The sequence below is a fragment of the Lytechinus variegatus genome, chromosome 19, assembly GCF_018143015.1.
Source record: "Lytechinus variegatus isolate NC3 chromosome 19, Lvar_3.0, whole genome shotgun sequence".
Classification (NCBI taxonomy): Eukaryota; Metazoa; Echinodermata; class Echinoidea; order Temnopleuroida; family Toxopneustidae; genus Lytechinus; species Lytechinus variegatus.
The window spans coordinates 8,244,687-8,257,314 of NC_054758.1; the positions used below are offsets into that span (position 1 = coordinate 8,244,687).

Genomic DNA, 12,628 nt, shown 5'->3' on the forward strand with positions numbered 1-12,628 from the left:
CGGTAATAATGATAACGATGATGATGATGACGATAAGATTATTAATAATAATTATTTTATCGACTTAATTATCGTTTAATTTGTCAGAAACTGGATATAATTACATCGTGGAATATGACTTACAGTTGGCAACAGTAATGCACGTAAGCGCATGCATGCATGGCCAAATAATGAACGATGTGCGAGAAGAGCCAATGGATATACCGCACCGAGGTCCGCAGGACCGAGTGCGGTATATTCATTTGGCGAATCGAGCACAGTGTTCATTATTTAGGTCCTCTAGGCACAAGAATGAGTGCATTGTTTGTTTTATACAACTCCCCTTCTTCCCCATGTTACTGAATATTTTGATCTAAATTCTAGAAAATTCCAGACATCGCACTTTCCTGCACTCTGACGTAAAACAACATGAAAATCATATTAAAAATAAATTCATTAACGAAATTGTGTAACATAAAGACAATAACAGGTAAAGGTAAATGGGTACCCATGTGAGGTAAAAGGGTACCTGGCATTTATTTTATTCCTTGAAACGCAGCGCGCGTTACAGCTGCACTGCTAAGGCCAGGGTAATTATGTTGCATATACTGTAATAATTATACTTGCTTATATAGCGCTTAATACTTACTTTGTCAGAAGTCTCTAAGCGCTCTACATTATATGCAGCATAATTACCCTGGCTTTAAAAGTGCAGCTGTTACGCGTAGCGCGCTTAGAGACTTCTGACAAAGTAAGTATTAAGCGCTATATAAGCGGCCCCACCTCATCCCACCCTACAGTAAAAACAGAGTACCTAACCCCTCCCACCACCCACGCAAAAGTACCCCAAATTATATGTTTGAACTTTGGTTTAAAGGGAAATGGTATTCAAGATTTGGTCATTAAGTGTCCTAATGAATGTATTATAATTGGGAGATAATTTTATAGGAGATAAAGAATTAAATTGCCAGGCCCCAGGGTATGAAAACATTCGACGACACGATTCAGTACGTGGCTTAGGTAAAGATAAGTTTCCACTTGAGCGTAAGGAATAGTTGTAATAAATAGTATTAAATAATCTTTTAAGTAGGGGGCACTGAGATCATGAATGATTTTGAAAACCATGGAGTTTATATGTTTTTGTCGACGACATTCCAAAGATTCCCAATTTAACATTTGGTGAATATTACAGTTTGATATATGTTTGAATGGACTTATCCGAAGTATTATTCTTCCAGCTCGCTCTGTTTTGCAACTTTTGCTATTGTGTAACACATTTTTTGTTACTAGAATCGTACACTACATCAGCATAGTCAAAATACGAAGAATAATTGATTGGTAGATACATTTCAAGCTAGCCTCATTGAAACTGTGTCGAAGCCGGCCCCAAAAACATACGAGTTTGCTAACCTTTTCAGTCAGGTATTCAATATGTTTGTCCCATTTTAACTGCTGATCAATAACCACTCCAAGATATTTAGCACTTGTTTTCGGTTGAATCAACTTTCCCTGTATACTTATTTAAAGTGGGGAACACTTATTTAATATAGTGCGGGATCCAATCAACAAACATTCTGTTTTATCAAAGTTTAAATTCAACATATTAGAACACATCCATTTATAAATATGGTTTAACTGTGTGAGTTCAGTATATTTTCGATATTTCTTACATTTTTATTGGAAAAATAAAGGACAGTATAATCAGCGTAAAGATGGATAGTACATCGATCGACATTCTTTATGATGTCGTTTATATATACAGTAAAGAGAAATGGCCCTAACATTGAGCCCTGAGGCACACCTTACACTGCAAAAACTACGGTGTCAAATCGTTACACGAAACGGGTGTTAAACTACAGGTGTTAAACGTGGTGTTAGAACGGCACTGGCCGACACCAACTGGTGTAAGATCCACTTCACTTTTGTAATATTCGTTGGTGTTAACTGCGTGCTAATAAAATGAATCACTTTTTAACACCGGCTGGTGTCAATCCCATAAAAAAGAGATCACGTGTGTGCAATCCGATGTTCCAATTGGTTGAAAGTTTACAGAAAATTCTCGCGCGAATTTGATCGCGATCGCGTCGGATTCGCCATCTTGATTCTTGGACAACATGATTGTTCGTGTGGTAAAGCGTCACCCACCAGGGGTTAAAAATCAGAAAAAAATTGTTATTTTTGATGGCGACCACGACAAGTTCGTAAATAGTGGTAAGTATAGTTTAGAAGTGTTGCAATTGTGTATTTTTTCAGTCGTTGTTATGCAAGATGTTTGTGATTTTTAGTGATTTGATGCATCGCCTAAATCGTCTCACTGTAAAAAAAAAAAAAAAAGTTAGACTCTGACTATGTCATGTGTTACACACCGCTTTGCTAGCTAAGTTAGCTTGGGGTGTTTCACAAGTTTCAAGTTTATTTTATTCAAAACCTTCTAGAAACAAAGGTACATGAACTCAGGACAGCAACGAGTGACTCTTCTCCTTTGCAAGCATACCAAAAACAATAAATTTCATCAACACATAGACTCTAGACTAGAGTAGAAATGATTAAATGAAAAGAGGCACTTTGATCCGCTTCTGTAGCTCATTGGATATGCAGAGCTGCCTGAGCCATGCATATTGGTTGGATGAAAGAAACAGCTTTTTGAGCACTTGCCGGTTGACTGGTTCGTTTTACTTTTAGCAGTTTATTGTGTTTAATTTGCACATATTTTGGCCCAATTTTTGACCTAGGGAGTAGGGTCTAGATCTAGGCCTAGACTGTATGGCTCCAAAAGTGTAGGATCTAGAAACTTTATCAACAATAACAACACAGTTAAATGTCAGTCTATGTTAAATAGAGCTAAGAAAAGTTTGTCTAGGAACGAGCTTGGCTCCATCGCATAGATCTCTCAGTAACAACCATGCTTGCATGCCCGGGGCTGCCCCGGGACGCTATCCCGCTAGCGGGAGTGAGCGGGCTAGTACGTAGTAGTATGATGGGGGGACCTAAAGCTACGCACTTTGTTTACAAACGATAGAAACTATGCCAATTTTAATATTTGAACAAATTATCTGTCGCTAACTTGTGGCAAATATTCTAAAGATCATTAAGCAAGAACAAAATATCACAAAACTCACTAATACGAAAATCCCGCCGTGTTTTCCGAACACCTCTTGAATTCGCCGCCCGATGTTAGAAGGGGTCCTAAAGCTACGCACTCGATTTATCATGCAGAAAAATAGAATTTCCTGTGCCTCAATTTCTAAAATATGTTCATACTATCATAGGATAATATGAAATTAAAGAGAATATAGCTCAAAAATTCAAAACAGTTGTGGGTGTTCTCTGCATTTAGAGATTTACTGCAGCCTCTGTAGAAAAAATTGAATAGGAATCGTTCGTCACTCTGCAGTCACAATTCCACACAAAGTGCGCATTTGCCATTAAAAATTGCATGCGCGATGAGTGGTGCGTAGCTTTAGGACCCGCACAGCTTTAGGACCCCCTACCATACGTTGAGTTAGCAACTTAGCATGACATTAAAACCCACATGATGACTGTTTTAATATCAAAAGATTTCAAAGTCTAGATCTAGTCTAGATCTGCCCTCAAGCCTCAAGGTCGAAAATGTGTAGACTCTAGACTCATTCCATCCCTGCATTCAAACCTGAACCAGGGCCATATCATGGCATCTAGTTGTGACTAGACTGAAAAATCTGTCTGGAGGAGTTTACAACATTTTTGGACTTTCGAGGTTCTCCTCCAAAGACAGACGGAAGCCTACCCTATACGTAGTAGTGCTGCACGCGACGCTTAACAACTGACACTTGCTAAGCTATGGGAGAATCTGGTGAGGTACCTCACCCGGCACGATTATGACAAAAATTAGATAGGAAATGATCAAATCAGAGTCAGGATCTTTAAATAGATATCTAATAAATACGGTGGTCCTACCACATTTCTTCAATTTTGACTGGCCAAAACTGTCAGCTGTTTTCCACTTAAAATATGGCACAAAAGTGGACACAGTTTTTACGGCAAATGCATTTTTCGAATTGCGTTTAAAATGTGATCCCATTGACACTTCAAAATAAATTTGGTGTCATATGAAAAGCAATTTTCCACTTCATCTTTTGATGCTAAGGGGAATTTGTTTTATTAGCCCCTTCACTAAGAAAAATGACATGTCCCCCCTAGTTTTTTTTGCTGGGGGGACCGTTCCCCCCCCCCCCTCGTCAGCCTCGAATTTCAAAGCTTATTATTATTGTACTGTGTTTCAATGATTTTGATCATTCAAGGTAACTGTGATGGAGATACATGTAAATTATTATAACATGACTTTACATGCAAGCTAACTAATGGGAACAGTTTCAATTTGTTTTTACTGCCTTTTGTCTCTGTCTCCCCCCCCCCCCACTCGTTTCATGAAATCGCCACTCATGGAAGGTGTTAACGACTATTACTATCAGTTACTTGAGCAATTGCATGAAAATATGTAAAAACATTCTGGGATTCGTTCTAAAATGTTTGCGTTTGTTCAGCTGTGGGCTGTGAAAGATGAAGTCCTGCTAAATCCTGACATTCCTGACCACAGATTTCCATGAAATTTGATGGTTCATGTTCATTGAATGTTGAAGCAAGATTGATAGTTCTCCAGTATTGATTTTGTATCTTCTGTATTTTAATTCAATTCAATTTCTTTCTTGCAGTGCGTACTAAATTTGGATTTTCTTCAGACCAGTCTGTAAGATTTGTTGATAACAGTGATGGGGCAGAAGTAGAAGAAGATGTGATGGCAGAACTTCTTACGGCAACAGGAGGAACAGTTGAACTCATGGTCCTTTTAGAAAATGAAGATTGGGAAGTTGGTAAGTTGCCAAAAAATTATTTTTGTAAAATTACCAAATTATGCCACAACAATCTTAAATTTTATTATTGTGCAGTTCCGGAAAAGTATCAACCCAAGAGCAAATATTTCGAACTGCATAAGAAATTTGAAGGACAATACATACAAAGAGAAAACATCGGCATATGATATGTCTTTATTTTTATGTTTAATACAATACATATAGAGTATAATCATGAGTAAGATGTGAAGAAAATTATAACAGTTTTGTACTCCATATGTTTAATACATGTACGTCCATCACAGATAAATTGTACGTCCAACCGTGTACGTCCGTTACGACAATAAAAACATCTAATACCTAAACACAAAATATAAAAGCAACACTATTTTACTTGGCAATTAACTGTCATTTGACATCTACTTCATACGACCATTACTGAATTTGAAGAAAAATGTGCAAGAATTCACAGAGTTTTTATAATTTATATGAGACGTCAGAAAAAAAATAATATCCCTGCGTATGTCCATCTGGACAGTGTTTTTCATTATTTCAAGGTCACTGCAGTGTTGCCCAGTGGCGGCACCAGGATTGTTAAAGTGGGGGGGGGGGGCAAATGGAGGGCAAAAGAAAATGGTGGGGGGGGGGGCAGGGCCGGGCAGTCAATTTTTTTTGCGTCCTCTTACACACATTTTAACATCAATTTTGTGAGCGAGCGAACAAAAAATAGCCGCTTTTTCGGTTTTTAATCGCATTTTCGAATAAATATTTTGAAATATGACGAGCGAAGCGAGCGAGCCAAAATGGCTACTTTTCTTGTTTTTAATTGCATTTTAGAAAAGAAATTTTAGAATATGATGGGTGAGCGAAGCGAGCGAGCCAAAAATAACCACTTTTTTGTTTTCAATCGAAGTTTTGAAGAGCGGAGAATGGTATTTTAGAGCACTTCACAGCTTGAATATGATGTTTATGACAACATCTACTTATTTACAAATTACAGTATAATTTTTCTTTTCAGTCCTCAAAATTTCTGGGGGGGGGGGGCAAAGCTTCTGAGTGGGGGGGGCAAATGCCCCCCCTTGGTGCCGCCACTGGTGTTGCCCCTAATCATGTGTGATTGTTTTCTACTCACTGAAACACACTGCTTGGTTAAAAAAAAAATCAAATGATCAACCCAAATTTTTGTTTGTATGGCCTATTATAGTGTGTGAAATGTACGTCCAAATTTACGGAATCACCTTATTCGTAAATTATTGATCGACAGTTTTACAAAAAAAATGCATCCTGGATCATTGTTTATTGTTGGTAAAATTTATGTTACAAACAATTTTGCACCATAATGGATTGTGAGGAAGGGATGTGAAAAAATTGGTTGTAAATTGTGTTATACATTATTGACTTTCCCCTTTCAGAGACTGCAAATGCTAGAAGTGCAGTACCAGCATCTGCATTGCCTTCAGAGGCCCCGCCATCATCATTAGACGATCCATCAGTCTGTGCTTTAAGAAGTCTAGCACCTGGTGCATCGGCAGTATCACCCTCTGCACTACCTTCATCATTGGAGTGTCCTCCAGGGAGTCAAGCATCTGATGCCCCTGCAGTATCAGCCTCATCGTTAACTTCGTCCATGGAAGATTCAGCTACGGTATATATTCTCACTTATTAAATCCAAGTCCAACTCTTCCATACAATGTACATTTAAACAAGGTACAGCCGTATAGGGTTAATAGCTAGTGAAAACTTGGTGCCACTTACATGTATGTGAGAATTAACTTTATGCCACAAAGAGATGATCAGTATTAACTTTCTACCCGTTTGCTGTTGTCAGTGCTTGGAATATGGGTTATGGTAAAAACATGGCTGACCTCTAAATACTGTACTTAATTGGTTTGAAAAAAAGACTAAAGAGATGGCAAAATGTCCAGTTTTTGCTTACAGCTGTATAATTTTCACCTCATGTATTTTCTTTCAGTTAATAGAGAGAATCTTGCAAGCAACGCCAGCCGGTGAAGCAGTTCTTTCAGAATACAAAGCGAAAAACAAGTTCAGAGATACTACCCGAAAAATCCTGGTGAATCTGCTTGTGCACCACATGATGGAAATGCATGGGTAAGTTGCATCCTTTAAATTTTGCTGTTTTTGTGTTTTTCTACCTGGGCTTGGCTTTTGCCACGTATGGTTGAGGGGTCCAGATATCGCGCACCAAAATTTTTGTCTGGCTAATAAATGACAAAATATTCCACGATTTCACCTGTCTATCTCCACAAATTTGTTGAAAAAATTCAGAAGAATCAAGTCCCGCAATTTCACTATGATACGTGAACTGCGCGCTGCGTATCGCCATTCCAAAGAGCTTAGATATTATATTACTAGAGGCTCAACTCGCTGCGTCACTTCCGGGAAAATTGAAGCAAATTTTCGAGGGTCAAAAGTGCACGCTGCTCCATCATCGCCCATTAACTTTGTACACACAATGAAAAATTTGTCTGATGCAGCGAAAATGGCAATTTGGGGGCGCGCTGTCTGTACGCGCATTGCGCGTTGTTAAATTTTGTGCGCTTTATATGTTATTGTTCATGTCAATTCACTACAGAATGTGATTGGCCAAAGTAATCAATTTAACCGACGTCACTGTATTGATATGCAAATAAACCCTCGAAAAACGTCTTTAAAAATTCCAAGCTACCCATAGTCCTCAGCGTATTTTGCATGCAAAACTCCATAGGGATTTTTACGCGCATTTGGAGTTGAGGCCCCTTGCGCCATTCATGCGCGAGGTGATTTTTCTTGCTCCATTTTAGCTCGCGGGATGCAAACATTGCGCACCTGATATCTGTGTACAGTTTCAATGTGAATTCAATATATTTTTTGTTATCCATAATAATATGTACAAAAACATGTTCTGTCGAAGTCGGCTCTGTACAAAACAAACGGAGCGAAGAAGTGAGGTGAATTCAGGCTTGTTTATTCTATGTGCGCATTGGCAACTTTTGCGCTTAGTTCCACGCGTACTGTTGTTTGCTATACGCAGTTAGGCACCCGCGCGATAATTCAGTCCCTGTGCGATATCTAGGGTCATACCAAAATTCACGTATAGTCTAGTGACAAAATAAAAAAAAGACGTCTAGATAGTGAAATATGCAGCAAAAATTTGTAGAGCATAGCCATCCAGCGTCAGTCAGCCAGCGTGCGCCAGGCTGATAATGAATGAATTACGTGCTGCCGTTTCATTGGCTGGTGCACAGTTGCCTGCGTTCTCATGAGGCAAGTCATCTAGTCCCGGACTATGCGTTCACACCTCAAAGCTTAGCACCGAAATTGCGGGGTTAGCACACCAATTGGTGTGCTAACCCTGCTTTTGACCAGGACCAGGTAGTCCCGGACTAAATGCTGTGCTAACCCACCTCCGTAAAAAAAGGTGTGAATCCGAGAGATAGTCCTGGACTAAAATGTGGTGCTAACCCACCTTTTTAAAAAGAGGTGTGAATCCGAGGTGGGCTAGGATTTAGTCCCGGACTAATGGTGGTACTAAAAATGCCTTAGTACCACCAATTTTGAGGTGTGAAAAGCCTAATAATGTCATGATTTCTCTTCAAAGAAGAGCAGATGCACTTTTGCCTGCTCATATACATGTAGAAGTTATAACTTGTACAAATGTAAAGGTGGAAAAATGCTAACAAAAATGGGGATTGCGTTACCATTTGTAAACTCATGACAATACGAAAGGTAACAAAATCATGTTGTTTATTGGCATTATATCGCCTTTACGTTGCAATAAGTTACAAGTGGGAGAAACTGCATCCGTTCAGACTTTTCTGACATGGTTCCAACATGGAGGACTCAGTAGTAATGGTAATTTGTCTTGAATTAAAACAATCTAATTCAATATCCATGAAAAAAGTTGAAAACATAATCAAATATGTCAGAACTTAAACAAAAAACTTAGAAAGAATCGAAGCATATTTATATGCCTAAATTAACTACAATGCAAAATGTGCTTATTTACAAGTTTTACTCTAACAATCATTTCCAATGCCGGTAGAATTTTGGTTTATTTCATTCTACAAACGCAATTTTCAAGTGGGTAGGCAGTATCAGTAGTTATGTTTTGCCTATAATGCCATAATTTTTCTTTTAATTGGTAAACAGGAAAACACCCAGCTCTGAAGTAAAAACAAAGTATGCCCGTGGAGTCGTAAACTTGTTCCCGTCTCTTAAAGATCCACACACCATAGGAGGCCATGTAAGTACTTTATTCAAATTCAAGCAAATTTATATTTAAAACTAATTCACAGAAATGTCGGCCTTCAGGGAAAATAATGTCCTGATTACAATAATTCCCTCTCGGCTCCCTATAGTACTAAGGAAAATAAAAGTTTACATTTTCTGATATAAGGGAATTTTGTGGCTATTTTACGAATTTTAACTGGAAAAAGAGACTTGTCTTGAGGGAAACTTGACCCCAAGACTGTCGCATTAAGAGGTATGTATTCCTTGGGCACTCGATCATTATCATTATCATCATCATTATTATTATTATTATACCCCTGCCAAACAAAGTTTGAAGGGGGTATATGGGTCATTTCATGCTAAGTGTACACTTTTAGTCTCACTGGGGGTCAAAAATGAAAGTTGTAGCTGGAGAAACTTCACAGATTCTGAAACCTTAGGGTATATACCATTAATATCTAAAATTACAGAGCATCAAGTCCACCCCCATATTTTTTTTTTTCAAAAGTCAATATTACTTTTTGGCTAATTTCAAAATTAATGTATCTATTTAATACATTAGACAAAAGAGATTCACTCATGCACATAAATGTAGGCTTGTCTTGGCTGCTTATTATTTCATATTCATGAGAGCTAGTATACATTTACACAAATATCACAAACAGCTGAGTGGTTGTAAACTACATGTACTAGTTTTGCTGCAAGACAACAAGAAATTGTGTCGGTGTAAATTAATGGAATTCATGCTTAATATTGAATGAGGCAAATTCTTAAAACATTTGACTAGTGGGAGATAATTTTATTAGCCCTATTAACCGAATTTGACATTCGCTGTGTTTTGATAACTAAAGTTCAAGCTTTGATAAGAAATTAGCCATTTCCGTTTCAACTGCTAGCTAGTCAGGGCTTGGCAACGGATGCCGATGTTGCTATTTTTAGCATGGCCAGCACAACGTAGAAACGGTAGAATAGTGCATGTGGGGTATGGGTATTTTTTGGAAATGCCGTAATGCAGGGAAGTTTGCATTACGTGAGCTACCTGAGAAACTGGAATGGGCAGAACTTTTCCCCATTCAAAATGACCGCGCAAAATTACGTCATCTGAGTCAGCCAATCAGATGCCGAGTTGGGGCTGGGCATTCAGTAGACGAGAGAAGAGAATTTTTAGGTTTTGTGCACTTCATTCTGTGCCTAGTTTGAAAAGGGAACGGACTGTTTCTTTCTTGGCTGTACACTGTTGTACACCAGCTCTTGTTGTCTCTTGTTACATCAAAAGTAAAAGAATCTAATAAGGTTGTAAATTAATAGGATGAAGAGAATATAGCTACCAAAATGCCTTATTTATGTTACGTGTTTATATTATTTTTTAGGAGCGAAAATTAGATGTCAAAAACTTTTTTAATTTGATATTCTGTTAGTTTATTTTTGGGATCTGGCATAGCTACAATACACAGTAGCTGAGAAATAGTCCAATTCCAAACTAATTTTTCTGAGTTTGGAATAAGGAGTTGAAAAATACATTATTGCATTGTTTGAGATGAGCTATTTATGGAAATTTTTAGATTTGTATTTTTGTGTCTTGAAACATTGTGATTCTTCTTGATAATTTTGGTAAATCATATGATTTGTGGATATATGTCCTTAATTCTTAACATGTGTTATATGGTGCTGCTGCCCATGCCATACGTTATAGTCTTAGGGTGACTTTTGCATAAGCTGAGCGATTAGCCTACAAAAGAAAAGGGGAGCAATAAAACAAAATTGATTTTCCTACTTTTTTGTCATGAATTTGCTACTCTTATGAGTGGCGTGATTTCAAGGACACATTAAAATGGTTATGATCTGTATTGTAATTATTTGTAGGAAGCTTTCTATGATGAGAAAAGGAACATGGGCTTCCTGGTCTATCGAATCAAGAATTTGAACAGAGGAACGTCGCGTACATCAAAACGCAGTGCCAATGAAGGAGCAACAGGTGGTCCATTATGCAAGAGGGCAACACAGGTACCAGATGAAGACTTGCATGATAAAACAACAGATGTCAACTGGTTGAAGCACACTCCAGCAGCTGATGATCCAGCTGTCATGAAGCAGATAAAGGAGAAGTGGAAAACAACAGCTGCTTTAAGACGGCAAATGGTTGACGAATCAAAAACAGCTGGAAAGATCATCATGGAATTTCCAAAATTCTTGAAGGTACCTGGGTTGGTAAGTATTACTTTTTATCTCATCACATGAAAAAATGGAAAACAATTGGATGATAAAAAAAAATGCACAGAATTGAATTTATTGTCCATCCCCCGCTTTCGTGACAGCGAGGGGACATTAACAGAGATGCCAAACCTCCCGATGAAATCGGGAGGCTTCCGAAAATTCACCCCAACTCTCGCCCTTACGATCAGTTTTCTTATCCTCCCAAAATAGATTGCTTTCATATCTCGTATTTCTATGACTTGTAGCAAGATCTTTCACAGCTTACCAGAAAGCGGGGACCACAATACTCTGAATTTGCTTGTTACTGTACATCTTGATCTAGATATGTTCTCTAAACAATATCCTACTGGAGTAAAACGAAAGGGTGTGCTGCTAACTGCTGAATAACAGTTCTAGTCTCTTTGGATGGCTTAGGTGCGTGTTGTAGTGCCAGTAATGCTGTCTGGAATTTGGTAGAACATTTTATGGTAACTTTATTTCTAAATAATGATTATAGAATCATAATGTTGTGGTAGGCTGTACCAGTTTAGTGAATCGAGTGGGGAGAATGATGTAAGGAATGTGTCACATCTGTCATTGATTCTGGCGTAGGTTCTGCTGTAGTTGAGGCATGAGGAGGTGGGTGTTTGAACCAGGTACACAAAATAAAATAATAATAATAAAAACCTCTGTTAATGATCCACCTCCTCACAATCAAGTAAATGTTGTAAAAGTGATTTTGCCAGGATTTATCAAGGTTTGAAAAATTTAACTTTAAATAAATCCAAATTCCTGAAATGTTTTATTCATAGTGCATGATATGTGTTATTTTGCCACTGCAGGTGGAGATAGATTTTGGTCTCCTGCTGCCCAACAACACTAACAAGTTTCTGGAACAGTGGCCAAGCATGGTGAAGCCTATTGTTGAGTTAGCAAGAGAGGCACCAGCTGAAACTACAGCATCATTGTTGAAGTTAATGGATGGGAAGCTGAAAGAGATTGATTCAGAGGATTCAGACGAGGATCAGGTCATGGAATCAGAGGACGAGTTGGACGTAAAATCCAAATCCCCACTTGCTGATAGTCAAGGTACATGCATGTTAATGTACACTTTTCATTTAACCCAAATAGAGCCTGTTATTTAGACCCATCACAACTGGGAGGGGGGGGGGGATTCTGCCACCCAGATAGAATGCAGGATTGTAACAAAAATGGGCATGCACCTCGCTTGCCTCTTACTCTTGTCAAAATGTTAATTTCTCTGAAAAAATTAATATATTTTATATATATATGAAAATGTATGTATTATGCAAAGTTATGTGTAAAATAAGGGGATGGGGGCTTAGAATCACTAATTAAAGCTCCCATTAGGCTGATTTTTTTTTCAAATATTCCTT

The 12,628-nt window shown here is 38.1% G+C and overlaps 1 protein-coding gene across 1 annotated transcript; it reads left to right on the forward strand.

The window, feature by feature from the left end:
• The first annotated feature begins 1,788 nt into the window (after positions 1 to 1,788).
• On the forward strand, positions 1,789 to 12,376 carry LOC121406253. The gene is made up of 7 exons (XM_041597272.1): positions 1,789 to 2,190; positions 4,671 to 4,829; positions 6,221 to 6,453; positions 6,781 to 6,917; positions 8,958 to 9,051; positions 10,902 to 11,246; positions 12,074 to 12,376. Exons 1-7 carry the CDS (start codon positions 2,094 to 2,096, stop codon positions 12,374 to 12,376), a joined length of 1,368 nt encoding a protein of 455 aa, XP_041453206.1. The 5' UTR covers positions 1,789 to 2,093.
• The last annotated feature ends 252 nt before the right edge of the window (positions 12,377 to 12,628 follow it).